Below are 14,789 nucleotides of genomic sequence, written 5' to 3' on the forward strand. Positions count from 1 at the left end.
GTTGGTAGTCATTGTCGTTCGGGTTATGGTGTTGAAAGAGTATTTGTAGGACCTACTAATGTTAGGTCTGTGGAAGATACGATTACTCATAGTTAAGAATATCAGATGGGTGATATGCATATGAATTTTGGTAAGTTTCTTCTTTAGAATGTTTTTATTTTAATTTTTTATTTACCTTTTTTGAGTGTTTGATATAATTTGTTTTGTTAAACTGTTTCAGGTGTCACTAGATATTACCAAGACTTAGGCGATTGTGATCGTGTTTGTGAGTACTGTAATGCGTTTTTTTTTGGTTTGACGAGCGTATTGAAGTCTATTCTGCTAGCCGTCGTTTACGTTATCATAAGTGTTGTATGGATGGTCGAGTTGTGTTGCCTGTAGATAGTGATATTCCGTTGGAATTCAAACGTTTATTAGAGTCTGGACATTTTATGGATAATATTGGCGCTTATAATCAGATGTTCAGTATGATGTCTTATGGAGCGAAAATTGATGATAGTGTCAACAGTCATCGTGGTCCTTACGTTTTTAAGATATCAGGACAGGTGTATCATTGGATGGGTTCATTATGTCCTTTAGAAGATAGTGTGCCTAGGTATTTGCAGTTATATATTTATGATACTGAGAATGAAGTGCGAAATAGGATGTCTCATTTTGGTGGTCAAGAGGATAGTAGTTTAGATGCTATGGTTGTTAGACAGTTAATTGATATATTGGATACACATAATCAGTTAGTTAAGTTGTTTAGGACTGCAAGGGATAGATATGTTGAGGCAGATGTTCCTAATTTCAAGATTATGCTTTTTAGTGTCACAGGTAGTAGGCAATATGAATTACCTACTTCTAATGCAGTAGGGGCAATTGTGTATGGGGAAAATGTTAGAATTGAAGGAGATTATGATGTGATAGTTGAGCTACGTAGTAGGACTCCTCAAAGGATCAATAAGTTGCATCAATTATACATGGCACTACAGTTCCCATTACTCTTTGTGTACTATCATCCCGGATTGGATTTACGAGAGACCGGTCGGTCGATTAGAGGTTGTAGCAAGCGAATGACTATGAATATGTATTATAGTTATCAAATTCGTGACAGAGCTGGTACTGGTAGTTCGCTAACGAGGTCGGGTAGGTTATTCCAACAATATATAGTTACAGCTTATTACAGTATTGAGTTAGAAAGAATAGACTATATAAGGAACAATCAAAGTAACATAAGAAATGAGTATCTGTGTGGCTTACATGATGCTATTAATAGAGGTGACCAAATGGGTTCTAATGTGGGTAGTCGTGTTATTCTTCCAGCTTCCTTCACTGGAAGTCCAAGATATATGTATAGTCACTACCTTGACGCTTTAGCGATTTGTAGAGTTCATGGAAATCCGAAGTTCTTTATTACATTTACATGTAACTCGAAGTGGCCAGAGGTACGTCGATATCTAGCTGTATTTTCTCATTTTACTACTGCTAAGCCGATATTGTGACGCGTATATTTGAGCTTAAAGTTAATAAATTTGTTAACTACCGGAAGCAGGAGAGCCCATTTGGTCGTGTAATTGCAGGTATTTTATATTTTGTTTTCCTCAACTTTTTAAATGTTTTATGTTATGTTTCAATTATGATTATATACAAGTTTGTAATTCAATTTCATGTTTTTTTAAGACAAAATTGCTGAAATAGTCCCTGTGGTTTGTACCAAAACGCTGGTTTAGTCCCTGTGCTTTTTTTTGATGGATTTGGTCCCGGTGGTTTGTAAAAGTTGCTGATTTAGTCCCTCTGACCGACGGTCTTCAAAAAATGCCGTTAACTCCAGTCATGTGCCAGACATGTGAGGGTATTTTCGTCCGTTTCTTTCATTTATTTCCAATATTGCTAAAATGGTCCCTGTGGTTTGTAACAAAGTTGCTGAATTGGTCCTCGTGGTTTTCAAATTGAGCAGGTCGTCACTTTCATAAGAACACAAAATCAAAATCTGGATTCATAGTAAATTGAGCTCGAAAATCAATTGAAACCTCATCTATATGCAGCGACTAAGATGTGTTGTGAAGCAACTTCCATCAAAACACCATGAAATTCCTGAATTCGATCAAGAACAGCTCGTATCCTTCTTTATGAACTTCAAAATTAAAAAACAAGATCTGATGTTCTTTAGCATATGAATCCTTCACAAAAGTGGTTGCAAATGTATCCACAAACACTCGAAAATCATCATCCAGACTTGAGTCATAACAGAAACTACGAATTTGAAGGATGAAGATTCGATTGACTTTTTATACGAATCTTTGACTCCAAAATTCAAATTCGATACATCAAATTGAGATCTGAGATTGTTCATACACCTTCATGAGATGAAAATAAACAACTCTGCACTTTTACTTTTCTCGATTTCATTCTGAAACGATCCGGAGCTTAAGTCACCATGACTTTCTGAAGAACGACGAACTCGAGATCAATTTGCTCAAATATGTTGTTGTAGAACTGAAGTTGTGATCGATGAGGTTTAGGAATTGTATTAGAATCATGTTGTGGTAATCAATTAAAGTTAACACTCAATATTTGAAGATTTGGATTTTATGAGCTATGAACATTCATACGATTACTGTAGGAGGTAGCTTGAATCTGATTAAGTGACTTTTGTGAATTATGTAAACTGAATCTGAGATTGAATAAACTGAATCTGATTTAGTTCGAAAAATATTGACCGAAATCGAGATGTTTAGATCGATTCTTTTCGTGTTTCGAAAAAATAAAAACGTAGATGTGTTAAATTTGGTCCAACGCATCTTTCTGCATAGCTTCGTGTGTTAATTTTGTATTTTTGGGCACTTCCGCCATTCCTCCGCCATGAACCACCATAAAATTCACCGGTACTGTCACCACCTCCACTGTAAATCTGTCACCGTCTGGAAGATTATTAGATCTGATTATTTGTGCATGTAATTGTGCTCTAATAATGACATTTAGCCATACAAATTGGTGTTGGTTTTAGATTAACGAATTGGGGAAGACAAGATTTAACAAAAATTGGAGAAGATGAAGATTCAACAAATTCAGCAATCTTGGTACAAACCACAGGGACCAATTCAGCAAATTTGGTACAAACCACAGGGACCATTTCAGCAATTTTACTAATAAATGAAAGAAACTGACGAAAATACCCTCACATGTCTGGCACATGACTGGAGTTAATGGCCTTTTTTGACGGTCGTCAGTCAGAGGGACTAAATCAGCAACTTTTACAAACCACCGGGACCAAATCCATTAAAAAAAAGCACAGGGATGAAACTAGCATTTTGGTACAAACCACAGGGACTATTTCATCAATTTTGTCTTTTTTAAATGCAGTTTTATACAATATTGAGTTTCAGAAACGTGGAACGCCTCACTTTCACACCTTATTGTGGACTGAATTTCTTACGCTAAGCTTATGTAATATTGATGATTATATATTGGCTGAATTACCTGACCCAACGATCGATCCTCTTGGTTACAAAGTAGTTTCAGAATTTATGATTCACGGTCCATGTGGAGCTATTAATGTATCAGCTCCATGTGTGGACCATTTTGTTTGTACGAAAAAGTTTCCAAAGTCGTTGAATATGAATACCTATTTTGATAAAAATGGATATGCACAGTATCGAAGAAGAAATACTGGTGTGATGACTAAGAAAGGTGGTGTCGATTTAGATAACAGTTATGCGGTCCCCTATAATCGTAATCTTTGTCTTATCTTTCATGCTCACATAAACGTTGAATATTGTGGGTGGACGATGCTGATTAAGTATTTGTTTAAGTATATATCGAAGGGAACTGATAGGATACTGATGCATGTTTCGCGTGATATTGGTCAACGGCAGGCAGAAATAGAAAATCGGCCAAGAAGGGTAGATGAAATCTAGAATTTCATTGATGGTCGATTTATCTGTCCTTACGAGGCTTGTTGGAGAATGTACGGGTTTTTGATACATCATAGGGAACAGCGGTACAACTTTTGGCTGTTCACTTAGAGCACCAACATCTCTTACGTTTTCGCTCACAACAACGGTTGGAATCTATAGTAAACAACAATTATTGTAAGAAAACTACGTTGACCGAATGGTTGGAGTATTATAGAAGATATTCAGAAGGTCGTCATTTGACCTATCTTGACTTTCCAAAGGAGTTTGTTTGGTCAGATAAGGATAAATGTTAGACTTGCAGGCGGAATCTGAATAAGCCGTTAGTAGGAAGGCTAACATATATGCATCCAACTACTGGTGAAGTTTTTTATTTAAGAATGTTGTTGTGTCACCAAAGGGGTTGTAAGATGTTTGAAGAAATAAGAGTTGTAGGCGGAACACAACATTCGAATTATCGTTCAGCCTGTGAAGGTCTTGGTTTGTTAGGTAATGACAAGGAATGAACAACAGCACTACAGGAAGAAAGTGCATCTGCTACAAGTGCACAACTCCGATCATTGTTCGTTCACATGCTTATGTTTTGTGAAGTTACGAGTCCACTTCGATTATGGAATGAAAATTGGGAACATATGGCTGACGATATTCCTTTAAGGTCTGCAGCTTCTTTACACATCGACAATTTACATGTCAATGATACAGAATTAAGACAGTATGTCTTATGTGAGATTGAAGTGATATTAAATAGTTATAACAAGTCTATAACAGATTTCGGTTTGCCTCCACTGTCAGAAAATCTACTGCGTGAGCTGAACAACAGACTAATAACGGAGGAACGCAATTATGATCGTCAGGCGCTGCGAAATGAATTTGAAGTGCTAATTTCGAAAATGAACGAGAAACAAAAGTTTGTTTATGATTTAATAGTTAATGCATCAGTTAAAAAAAAAACAAGAATTAATTTTCGTATATGGTTTCGGTGGCACATGCAAGACATTTCTATGGAGATGCATTATTACATACTTAAGATCTGAAGGGAAAATTGTCCTAGCAGTCGCTTCTTCTGGTATCTCATCGTTGTTACTACTTGCTGGCAGAACTGCGCACTCAAGATTCAAATTACCTATTGATTTAACCGATGAAACAGTTTGCAACATAAAAAAGAACACCCATCTAGGTAATTTACTCAAGGAAACAGACTTGATAGTATGGGATGAGGCTCCGATGAACGACAAAAAATGTTTTGAATCACTTGATAGAACTTTAAGAGATATCCTTGATTGTGAATCTTTACCATTTGGAGGTAAATCAATCATACTCGGAGGAGACTTCAGGCAAACTATGCTAGTTAAAAAAAAGGGTTCGAAACCAGAAATCGTTAGTTTATCGATTGTTGCTCTTAATTATGGTCTTACTTTAAAGTTATAGAACTAACAGAAAACATATGAGGTTGCAACATGAAAGCACATCAACGAGCTCAAGAAACAGCATCGAACAGTTTTCTAAGTGGTTACTCGATGTAGGAAACGGAAACAGAGGAGAGCAAGATATTGAAGATCCATTCATGTCACGACCCTACTTTTTCCGTATCTTTTACCATTTATTATTTAACGTCCGTTAATTGTTATTCATGCCACGTCATTTCTATGACCTATATTATTATTTTTGTAATAATATATTAATTATTATGTGTTATGTGAATATTTGTATTCATATTTAAAGTTGTACGTTTCTACGTGTCGTGGATTTCTATCCGGCGAATCTTATCGGTTTTCAAACCAACGGTCAAACTTCTGGGATTTTTAAATCCAAATTATTTTAAATATGATATTTTGATGTCATATGATTATATATAGTGTTTATATATTTTATTTGTCGCGTATATGTTATCTCTCCGAATATTTAATCGCGTAGCGGTGTTTTCGCGTTTCGGGCTTCGATCGGGCGTTCGGGCCACACGCTAATTAACTTTTTACCATTTTGGGCTAGTGGGGCCCACCCCCATACCATTTTTTTCCGAACGCTCCATGGGGAGGGAGTGTTAGGCTCATTTTTCCCCATTTTTGTTTTTTGTAATTTCATTTAACCACTTTCTCAAAAACCTAATTTTTCTCTCAAGTATTCTCCTCTCCCTCTTCTCCTCTTTTGAGCCGTCGACTACCACCATCAACATCATAATCAGCATCTTCTTCAATCAAGCACTCAATTCAAGGGGCTTTTAGCATCATCGGATTCACCGCATCATTCTCTGCACGCACACACTCTTCATTTCTCGATTAGGGTATAAACCCTAACCCTAGATTTTTGGTTTTTATTTAATTTTTCTGTTTTTGATGATTATTATGATAGTATAGTACTTGTGGATTGTTGGATTAATGATTGTATGCATAGAATTACTCGTTATTACACGTTTTCGGTTTGTTTGATTTTGGACAGCGGACTAACTGATCATTTCAGTACACTTAACTGATGTTTTTGTCAAATTAAAGTGTTTAGATGTGTTCCTCTCATCAAGACTTTGATTTTAGACTCCGGATTCATGTTATTTCGATTCCCGGAACTTAAGTTATGATTAAAATGGTGTTTTCATGAAATTAAAATATAAAAACGAATGTACTCAGTTTTGGTCCGACGTTGTGACCATTTTTGGAGTCTCTAGGGTGTACTAGTGTGTTAGGATTTATGATTGGATGAAATTTCATGTTCGGGTCATCGAAATCCGAGCCACGGATCACCCGGTATGACTAAAACAAGTTTTTGAACGGATTAAAGTTCCAAGTTGATTCATGGGTGTAGGTCACAACTTGGGGTCTGATTTTAGGGTGTTATTGAGTACAGTAATGTGTCGGGGGGTTTGGTTAGATGAGGATATATATAAGACTCGTCAAAAATCGGCACCCGAGGCTCAAGTTATGACCCGGCGAACGTTTTAATTAAACTTATGATTATAACATTTAACTTATGATATAAATAATGATTTGCATTATTATTAAAATTACTTATGATATAAAAGTAATTAATTTAATTTGAGACTTATGATATATATATTTATTATATCATTTATTAATTACTTTATGATTTAATTAAACTTTTAATTAAACTTATGATTATAACATTTAACTTATGATATAAATAATGATTTGCATTATTATTAAAATTACTTATGATATAAAAGTAATTAATTTAATTTGAGACTTATGATATATATATTTATTATATCATTTATTAATTACTTTATGATTTAATTAAACTTTTAATTAAACTTATGATTAATAATACTTTTATTATTAATGAAAAATACTTATGATAAGTATTAAACTTATGCTATGAGATTATTATTATTATTATAAGACTTGTAATAAATATTAAATGATTATTCAATTATTATAAGGCTTAGTTATTATTTAATTATAATTTAATTATTAAATACTTATGGTTTAATAATTATAATTAAATACTTATGATATGATTAATAATTCATTATTAATTAATAATACTTATGATATGATTAAAAATCTATTATTAAATAATAATACTTATGTTATGACTAATATTTAGTTAATTAATTAAATAATTATGTTATATTAATTATATCATTTAAACTTATGTTAACTTTATTAATTCAATTTAATTTAATTAAACTTATGTTATGACATAATTATACATATATGACATTAAATAACATTATAACTTATATATTATTACTATAACTTATACTTTAAATTTTAATGTTGACTATGTTTGACCAAGGTTGACTTTTGAGTTGACTTTCAGTTGACTTTGACTTTTAGTTGACTTTTGTTGACTTTCTAATTAAGGAAACTTTCCTAAGTTAAAAACTTTCTAAATATAGAAACTTTCTAAATATGGAAACTTTCTAAATTTAAAAACTTTCCTAAAATAGAAACTTTTTTAAAATAGAAACTTTCCAAAAATAGAAATTTTTTCCAGAAATGAAAACCGGCTAAAAATAGAAACTTTCTAAAAATAGAAAGTACGTGTCCTTACGCTATCCTGATCAAACCGAAGCATACTGAGTGTTGTTCTATGTTTACTTGCAACAAATACTATAGCTATCATACTAAGACTTGACCTAAGTTAGTTATTTATATCGACCTGCTTTATTTATAGGTCGGAGTTGTGATCATTCTTGATCACTTTACTTCTTGCGGTTCACATTTCTGTGTTATTACTTCGTTTATGTTAAGGTGAGTTATAGTCCCATTTTTCTATTTTAAATCTTTTGGGATGAGAATATACATGCAATTTATTTTACATTTTGGACACAAGTGGAATTTGGTTTAAATTATTCATTGTGAGTCGAACGAAAATATTCTCTAATCTGGTAATTTTAATCATTGGTTTCTACTGTGAACGTGAATCCTATGGATAGATCTATCGGGCCTGACAGCCCCATTTCGTGCTAGTCGCGCTAGCAGTTACAGACGGAATGTAATAGTACTTCGTATTTTTGGAAGATACACCTGTTCAGTGTATATTTTTATATTGGTTTTGTTAAGGGTATGGAGTTGTTAAGTTATTACCAGGTGGCTCACGGGTTAATGGAATAATATTTTTATATGTTTTCGAGCATATAATTTTGTGGTCCAAAATGGGTCTTTATGTTTTCAAACATAAATTTTTATGGTTTAAATTAAATATTATTTGCAATATTAAACCTATAATTCACTCAACATTTTTGTTGACAGTTACTCGCATGTTTTATTCTCAGGTTCATGATTGATTGCTTCCGCTGTGATTAGAGAGTCTGCATATTTATGATGGCAGCTTTTGTTAAAATTAACTTGCATTCTATTTTGATACATTAAATTTTGGATGTTTGTTGACTTTGTTTTGGTCAACTTTTGGTTAAGAACTTATGTATGGTTTTTCTAAACTTACATATTTTGGTAGATTTCCTTTATAGGAAATCATTTTTAAATAAAGAATGCAAGGTTATTTATCAAATTCATATAGAGTTATGATCAAGTCGTGAGACCAAGATAACGATGGTCGTCAAGTGTATTTTGACGGGTCGTTAAAGTTGGTATCAGAACCTTGGTTGTAGAGAATTAGGCTGCATTGATGTCGTTACCCGAGTCAATACGGTGCATTAGTGAGTCTAGTCTACAGCCCGATCTATAGCATATTATTATATGTGATTATTTGTATTTTATGTCATGTATATTATTATCATACATACATCTCTGTTATGATCCGAATCCGGGAGGAACTCCCATTCCGATTTAAACGTATTCTCCGACTCATGCGAGTTTATCTTTATAAGAACACCTCGGATAGTGAAACCGAGGGATGTCATTCTCGACTTCTGAAATTCTCGACATTTCTATGTCATCTATTATGGTTATGTATATAACGTTTGAGTTATATTACGCGAGATGTCATGCTTGACTTCTAAATGCTCGGCATTTCAATGTCAGCTATTATGTTTAGGTATATAACATTCTTGTTATATTACATGCCCTTGTGCGTTGTGCCTTTGTGCTTTGGGTTGCGAACCGAAAATGTCATTCTTGACATTTAAAGATTCTTGATACTTCAAAGACATTTTTATGTCATCGTTACTCTTATTCATTACTTTTGATGTTTTTGTCTCTTGTGCTATCCTTAGCACATTGTTTAAGGAATCGTTTTAGAGAAATTGTGTGAAAATTCGAGGTTGATCGCGTGTCCTGACCTCATGTAGTGCTATTGGAATGGAACTATGAATTAGTGTAATATAATGATGTCAGGCCAACGTGATTATATTACGGTAATTCCTATAGAAATTCCAATATTGTGACATGAGAAATAGAAAGCGAGTCAAAGAAAATTTTTACACAACTCATTCAGAAATTCCAATGTTATTACATGAGTAGGGAAAATACTCATTTTCTTAATTGTTGAGATACGAGAAACTTGTTTTAACCAAACTACCTATCTCATGCTTTATCCTTCATACCTCACTTATTAGCAACAGCTTCGCACGTGAACAGTTTTGGCCCAAGGAATTATGTCCTGATAATAGACAAAACAACATTTAATTCATTGGTTTTCATGACATCGTAACATTTGTTGGTCAAATATCGCACGACGATTCAAGTCCTTCACTCGATCTTCTATGTTCTCACTTCAATTTGTAACCACTGAAATACGAATACTCTGTTTATCGGAATTTTTACACATTGGTTATTTGTGCGGTCCTCACGAGATTTATGGACGAATGAAAGTAATAAAATTTTCCGTCACTTATGAAATTTATAAAATCATATATGTACGCATAAAATCAAATGAATAAATTTATTTTTGCCTATTTTGGGTAGTACATGCTAAATTAAACCTTCGAAAATTATTTTAAAACCACTCCTTTATTGAGTCGTTTAATTAAGTCAAATTGTTTTATGTAAAATGGTACACGTTGTACATACTTCTAAATTTACTAAGAACTTCGTTCCGTTTATGGGGACACATCAGACGTTTAAAGCTTTTTCAAAACTTCTTTGATTGATTATATTAAAATTTTCGCAATACCCTACAGTGTGTTTGGATCACAGTTCTTTTCATCCTCCGTTTAGGGATGAAACTTACCATTAAGTTCGTTGATAAAAACTCTTACGCCACTTTGGATGGCGGTTTTATAAAATTGTCCGTAGGTCTCTGCGCTCATAAATTTTTTCCCTCTTATGGTTGGACATGACCGAAACGCGGACCGATAAATCAGTTTTATGAGGTACGTTCATTGGTCACCCTGTTCTCAGGAAAGGCACTGGGTGGGTTTCTACCCCAACTGTTGTTATAGTTGGTATCACAGATAGATATTACACTAGACCATTTGAGAAGTTTCTACTCTCAATATTCACGGCTTACCGCAACACCCTCGTAAACATCAATCCTATGATTAAATACTTTGAGGTGCACGAAATCATTTTTGGAGATTCATCTCACCTGGAGATGACTATTCTTTATAACCCACGATTCACGTTCCTTTTCATCCGTACATAAATTGAAGAATAAGGATGAATCCTAGATTGACTCGCTCATTGTGCGAGGAGTTCACTCTCGATGAAAGATCACACCTTTCGTAAGTCTTCCTTTCAAAAATGTAATAAAAATTTACTTTGAAGTCTATGATCCTTGTTATCCCTTTGAAGGAATTGCCTTAAATGTCTATACCACTGATATGGCTACTCTTTATATTTCTTCCTTCGTTTGTTGCAACTATATCTCATTCATTCTAGTTCGTCCCCTTGGGGAGCTCCTGTTTTGTTTGTTAAGAAGAAAGATGGTTTGTTCCGATTGTGTATTGATTATCGCGAGTTTAACAAGCTTACTATTAAGAATTGTTACCCTCTTCCGAGAATTGATGATCTGTTCGATCAGCTTAAAGTTTCGTCCATTTATTCTAAGATTGATCTTTGTTCCGGTTATCACCAACTGCGGGCTAAAGAAACTGATATTCCAAAAACCGCTTTCCGTACCCGTTATGGTCACTACGAATTTCTTGTTATGCCGTTCGGATTGACTAACGCACCTGTTGTGTTCATGGACCTCATGAACCGTGTGTGTAGCCCATATCTGGATAAATTCATTATCGTTTTCATCGATGATATCCTTATCTATTCTAAGAGTGATCAAGAGCACGGAGATTAGTGCTTGATTTGTTAAGAGAAGAAGAGCTGTATGCTGAATTATTTTCTAAATGTGCGTTCTGGTTGAAAGAAGTTCAATTCCTTGGGCACGTTGTTAGTAAATAGAGAATTCAAGTTGATCCTGCCAAGATTGAGGCGATTGAGAAGTGGAAAATTCTGAAAACTCCTACTCAGATTCGTCAGTCTCTAGGATTAGCAGGTTATTATAGAATGTTCATTCAAGATTTCTCTCGAATAGCTAAACCTCTGACTGCTTTAACGCACAAGGGGAAAAAGTATGAGTGGAAGAGTGATCAGGAGTCTGCTTTCCAAACTTTGAAGAAGAAGTTAAATTCTGCACCGATATTATCACTACCTGAGGGTAATGACGATTTTGTTATCTATTGTGACACTTTATGTCAGGACTTTGGTTGTGTTTTGATGCAACGAAAGGAAGTTATTGCTTACGCGTCACGTCAGTTGAAGAATCTTGAGCAGAGTTATACAACCCATGATTTAGAATTAGGAGCTGTTGTGTTCTACCTAAAGATTGGGAGGCATTACTTATATAGGGTCAAACGTACAGTGTACACTGATCACAAAAGTCTTCGACATATCTTTGATAAAAAACAGTTGAATATGAGACAACGAAGATGGGTTGAATTTTTGAACGATTAGGATTGTAAACTCCTTTAACATCCCGGACAAGCCAATATTGTGGCTGATGCTTTGAGTCGAAAAGAGAGAGTCGAACCTTGTGGGTTTAGAGCCTTGAATATGACAATTCGAACTAACCTCACTAGAGAGATTCTTGAGGGACAACAAGAAGCCTTGAAGGAGGAAAATTTCTGTAACGGGAAGGTCAGAGGCTTGAGTAAACAGTTTGAGGTACTAACCGATGGTACTCGGTATTTTGCGGGGCCTCTCTGGGTTCCGAAATTTGGTGATTTGCAACAACTTGTTTTAGATGAAGGTCATAAGTCTAGATACTCTATTCATCGTGGTTCTGGAAAGATGTATCATGATCTTAAGGAGCTATATTGGTGGCCTAATTTGAAAGCTGATGTGGCTACATATGTGGCTAAGTGTTTGACCTGTGCTAAGGTTAAAACTGAACATCAGAAACCGTCCGGACTTCTGGTGCAACCTAAGATTCCCGAGTGGAAGTGGGAAGGGATTACGATGGACTTTATTACTAAGTTACCGAGAGTTGTGGGTGGTTACGATACCATTTGGGTGATTGTAGATCGACTCACAAAGTCAGCTCATTTCTTGCCAATTAAGGAAACAGATTTGATGGAGAAACTTACTCGTTTGTATTTGAAGGAGATTGTTTCGAGACATGGTGTTCCCGTATCTATTATTTTGGACCGAGACAGTCGATTCACATCGACGTTTTGGCAGTCCTTACAAGAAGCTTTGGGAACTAAGTTGGATATTAGCACTGCTTATCATCCACAGTCGGATGGTCAGAGTGAAAGGACCATCCAAATGTTGGAAGACATGCTGTGGGCATGCGTAATTGATTTTGGTAATGGTTGGGATAGATACTTGCCACTGGCTGAATTTTCTTATAACAATAGTTATCACTGATAGTGCTCCAAATGATCATATATTTATTCGCAATGTCCTTCCAATATGTAAAGTTTTTAGTTGTAATTGTTCTATTTTTAAGTTGTAATCCTTTATATTAAATAAGTGCGAAGACAAAAGACAGATTCGACGATTTGAAGACGCAAAGGACCAAAATGCTAAATAGTACAAGATACAATTTAAGTGGTTCAATTTATTGATGAGAAACGTCTAAAAATTACAAGAGTACGAGCCGCGAAACGCAAAGTACAAGATATCTCAGCGTACAAAAGGACGTTCGAAAATTCGGAACCGAGACATGAACCAACTATCAACGCGCGACGCAACGGATCGAAAATTACAAGTCAACTATGCACATGAATATAATATAATATATATATAATTCATAATAATAATATAATATAATAATCAATATAATATAAAAATATAATAAATAAAGAATCACATGAAAGATTGCTCCGTTTGAAATTCATGGCATCCACTAAAATCAACAAGTTGCAATTATTATCACCTAACAATCAAAGTACTACAGTGCCAATATTTGGCTATAAATACGGAGAAAATTCAGCATTCAGAGGACACACCTTCATCAATCATCAACTCTCTGTCTCTCTTATATATTTATATTTATATTTTAATTATAATTTTAATATTAAGTTAATAATAATAAGGTTATAGTGGCGAATGTTTTAAGTTTGTAAGTCGAAATTCTGTCCGTGTAACACTACGCGATTAATACTCATTGTAAGTTATGTTCAACCTTTTTAAATTAATGTCTCGTAGGTAAGTTATTATTATGCTTATTTAAGCCAAAGTAATCGTGATGTTGGACTAAATATTAAAGACGGGGTTATTGGGCTTTGGACCATAATTGAGGTTTGGACAAAAGACCGACACTTGTGGAAATTAGACTATGGGCTATTAATGGGCTTTATAATTGTTTAAATGAATGATAGTTCGTTAATTTAATATAAAGATTTACAATTTGACGTATCTATAAGTAACCACATACACTCGATCGGACACGATGGGCGGGATATTTATAAGTACTAATAATCGTTCATTTAACCGGACACGGAAATGGATTAATAGTCAATGGACTCAATAAAACAGGGGTGGATTACATACAAGGACACTTGGTGTAATTGTTAACAAAGAATTAAGACCTTGTTACAGTTTAAATCCCCAATTAGTTGAAATATTTGACTTCAGATATAACGGTAATTTGACGAGGACACTCACACTTTATATTTTTGACCGATGGACTATTATGGACAAAAACCAGATGGACGTATCAAATAAACCAGGACAAAGGACAATTAACTCTCGGTAATAAACTAAAATTAACACGTTGAACATCATGATTACGGAAGTTTAATAAGCATAATTCCTTTATTTTATATCTCATCGCACTTTTATTTATCGCAATTTTATTTATCGCACTTTTAATTATCGCACTTTTTATTTATCGTCATTTACTTTACGCTTTACTTTAAGTCATATTTATATTTAATATTTTACATTAGGTTTTAATTGCGACTTAAGACGTAAAATCGACAAATCGGTCATTAAACGGTAAAACCCTCCTTTTATAATAATAATAATAATATTACTTATATATATATATATATATATATATATATATATATATATATATATATATATATATATA

The 14,789-nt window shown here is 34.0% G+C and overlaps 2 protein-coding genes across 2 annotated transcripts; both read left to right on the forward strand.

The window, feature by feature from the left end:
- Nucleotides 1-353: 353 nt before the first annotated feature.
- On the forward strand, nt 354-3,899 carry LOC139874527 (uncharacterized). The gene is made up of 3 exons (XM_071861949.1): nt 354-1,427; nt 1,535-1,562; nt 3,346-3,899. Exons 1-3 carry the CDS (start codon nt 354-356, stop codon nt 3,897-3,899), a joined length of 1,656 nt encoding a protein of 551 aa, XP_071718050.1.
- A 629-nt stretch (nt 3,900-4,528) lies between these two features.
- LOC139874528 (ATP-dependent DNA helicase pfh1-like) lies at nt 4,529-5,324 on the forward strand. Its single transcript, XM_071861950.1, has 2 exons — nt 4,529-4,803; nt 4,925-5,324. Exons 1-2 carry the CDS (start codon nt 4,529-4,531, stop codon nt 5,322-5,324), a joined length of 675 nt encoding a protein of 224 aa, XP_071718051.1.
- The last annotated feature ends 9,465 nt before the right edge of the window (nt 5,325-14,789 follow it).

Source organism: Rutidosis leptorrhynchoides, chromosome 11 (genome assembly GCF_046630445.1).
Source record: "Rutidosis leptorrhynchoides isolate AG116_Rl617_1_P2 chromosome 11, CSIRO_AGI_Rlap_v1, whole genome shotgun sequence".
Taxonomy (NCBI): Eukaryota; Viridiplantae; Streptophyta; class Magnoliopsida; order Asterales; family Asteraceae; genus Rutidosis; species Rutidosis leptorrhynchoides.

Bases quoted from the DNA above. Each gene is read 5' to 3' on its own strand.
- LOC139874527 (XM_071861949.1), top strand. From the start codon at position 354: ATGGATGGTCGAGTTGTGTTGCCTGTAGATAGTGATATTCCGTTGGAA. The intron at 1,428-1,534 runs GTACGTCGATAT...TACCGGAAGCAG, and splicing joins GTAACTCGAAGTGGCCAGAG to GAGAGCCCATTTGGTCGTGT. The intron at 1,563-3,345 runs GTATTTTATATT...TTTTAAATGCAG, and splicing joins ATTTGGTCGTGTAATTGCAG to TTTTATACAATATTGAGTTT.
- LOC139874528 (XM_071861950.1), top strand. From the start codon at position 4,529: ATGGCTGACGATATTCCTTTAAGGTCTGCAGCTTCTTTACACATCGAC. The intron at 4,804-4,924 runs GTTTGTTTATGA...TACATACTTAAG, and splicing joins AAAATGAACGAGAAACAAAA to ATCTGAAGGGAAAATTGTCC.